The 2,652-nt window shown below is 34.8% G+C and overlaps 1 protein-coding gene across 1 annotated transcript in view; it reads left to right on the plus strand.

The window, feature by feature from the left end:
- The first annotated feature begins 65 nt into the window (after positions 1 to 65).
- The window catches only part of ZNF326 (zinc finger protein 326), a 27,111-nt gene continuing 24,524 nt past the window's right edge, over positions 66 to 2,652 (plus strand). Inside the window, exon 1 of the mRNA XM_009879110.1 lies at positions 66 to 136. Within this exon, the coding sequence (XP_009877412.1) occupies positions 97 to 136 (40 nt within the window). The 5' untranslated portion in view covers positions 66 to 96. The remainder of the gene's footprint in view (positions 137 to 2,652) is intronic.

Consider the following 2,652-nt stretch of genomic DNA (forward strand, 5'->3'; position numbering starts at 1 on the left):
TGTCTCTCCCCTCCAGCTCTTGCTAAGCACTAAGTCATTCTCACTGACCCATCCTCTCCAGCTGAAGACAGAGATTGGAGATTCCCAGATACCCCCATGCATTGTGGTGTGAACATGCCCAGTGGGTCAGTCTCAGGTATGAGCTATAAATACGTCTAACCTGTAAAAAGAGTTGGGGCTGAACAGTCAGGGTTGACAAAAAAAGGAAAAAAAATACAGAACAAAAAGGAACGGGGTATTAAAAATGCGTAACGTGGTTTGACTGCACATGTTTTCTGGAGGAGTTATAACTGGCTGGGAGTGAGACTTGATTTTCATCTTGGGCATGTCAACATGAACTCCTGCACGTTCCAAATCAAAATTGCGAGATCGAGGAGTGGGGATGGGGGAGAGGCTTTTCTTACCATGATGCTTTTTGCGTAAATCAGTATTTTATTTCCTTATTTGATTCTTGCTGCTTCTACTGAAAAGAAAAGGGTGTTTCTCCCTTTTATAGAGATGTGGGAAAAACCCCACCAACCTGGAACTGCTTAATTTGTATTTATTTATTTAAGTTTATGTTAACAGTTTCGGAAGAAACGTAGAAAGCATATAAAGTAAATGATATACAGCAAAACTTAGCTCTTGTTTTTACATTGTAAAAAATACCACAGAGATACAACAAAAAGGAATGCACATATATTTTTTTTTAAGATGGTTAAGGTTATGAGTTTAGTAAGACTTGAGAAATTACTTGACATCTTTTGCAAGCGTGCAAGGAAGTACTGAAAGGATGTTAGTATAAAAACTCTCATAAACTGTACCCAAGCTTCATTTACAAGTTGCCATCAGATAGATGTTTGGTGTTGGATCTCTTGACACGCTTGCTGGTGGTTGTATGGAAGTAATATATTGGATTGCAGATACATTGTTGATTGCAGTATGATCATTTTTATTATACGTTCCTTGAGCTTTTATGCCAATGATATTGTTTAGCATTTATCTTTCTTTGTAGTAAAATAAATAAATTGAAGCTATGGCCGTGTTTTTAAATCATCTGTATTGATTTCTAATTATATGTCTTCTACATTTTTAATTGAAACAGTTCTTCTTAAGTGATGGTTTATGTTTCTTATTGGACTTTTCACTGTAGCCATTAACTAGAACCAGCTTTTCTGAGGTCTGATGGCAATGTTAATGGTCTGATGGTAATATTAAAGTGAATCCAGGGTCATCCTGTGGCAAGTAACCAATCAAATTTGTGTTGTACAATTAGACTGTTCCTTTCATGTACCTCTGTAGTAATAGTTTTATTGTGATAATTAAGCTTTCTGTTATTACTATTATTAAACACGTTTAAGTATGATCTATGCAGCTTGAAACATTTAACATTAGAGTTTATGCATTGTGTGTACATTAGTAAGGCATGCATAAAGCTTTGTCTTACCCTGATTCTGTACAGTGGGTTAAATTGTGTTTTGTAGGGGTCCAGTAGATGGCAATAGAGGATGGATGTAGAAAGTGTTCATCTTTGCCTGGTTTTCATGTGAGTTCTTGACAAGATTCTTCCCGTCGGAAATTTTTAGCTGGTGTGGAGCAGTTTTCATTGGATGGCTGATCACCACTGCAGTTCCATCATTGTCCTTTGCTTATGATTTGGTTTGAGACAGAGGTGACGTGGCCTGTAGAACAAATTGTTAGTATTAACAGAAATAGTATTACCTGTTTGTGTTAATATTTTGATTACTGTAACTATTGTCCTGTTAATCTAGAAAGGGCCTTTACTGTTATTCCTGAAAGTAGTCCTTATTGTTGGACTGGTTCTTGTTTTGCATGGTCCTAAGTGGTGTGTTAAATCTTCAGTATCTAGTGACAAGGTTGTAATCTTAAAGCAGGCGTGATGTTAGGAAAATTGTAATACGCCTGAGAAAAATGTTGCTTTCTGTTACACAGTAGATCCTGAAGCTTGTTGTAGTCCTTGTGGATTATGAATTTAAAATACAGGGAAATTTAGCTTGTTTCAAGCTGGTACTTATGGGTTTTTTTATTGTTTAAAGGTTGTTTTTATTTTGCTAAGTTTTTTTTTTCATTTATTATTTAGTACTGCAAGATCCTTCTCCTTCTTCATCTTCCTAGCCTTTTCATATGCTCCACATGGAGAACACTATTAAAAATTATTTCATTTCGTTGTGCTGGGAATATGATTTCAATGTTCTCTGATCTTAAGCTTTTTCTTTTAAATGGAGTCCTAGCTTTTTCTTTTAAATTAAGTCCTTTGTACCAAGGGATTAGAAGTCTTATCTACTAGATGTTTAACTTCCTAGTTCTTTTTCTAAGGAAAATTTAATTTCGTTTTGCTGGCTATTGAGTTTTATTTTGCAGCTATTTTAAATGATCTCTCAACCAGATAGGACTTCTTTTTTTTTTTCTCCTTACTCTGAAGAAATACATACACATTAATATTTTAATTTGTCAATTGAGCTTGTTTTTTAGTGTCCAATTATTTTTTTAATTGTAGACTTAATGTATTTTTTCCTCTTTGACATAACTCTTCCCCTCCTCTCCCTTTTGCAATTCTATTTCTGTACTTTATTTCAAGAGCTCATTCATCCATATCATATGCAAGAGGCTGCAGATAGCAAAACCTGATTTATTTCTTCAACAAACTCTTTC

Source organism: Apaloderma vittatum, unplaced genomic scaffold (assembly GCF_000703405.1).
Source record: "Apaloderma vittatum isolate BGI_N311 unplaced genomic scaffold, ASM70340v1 scaffold31451, whole genome shotgun sequence".
Lineage (NCBI taxonomy): Eukaryota > Metazoa > Chordata > Aves > Trogoniformes > Trogonidae > Apaloderma > Apaloderma vittatum.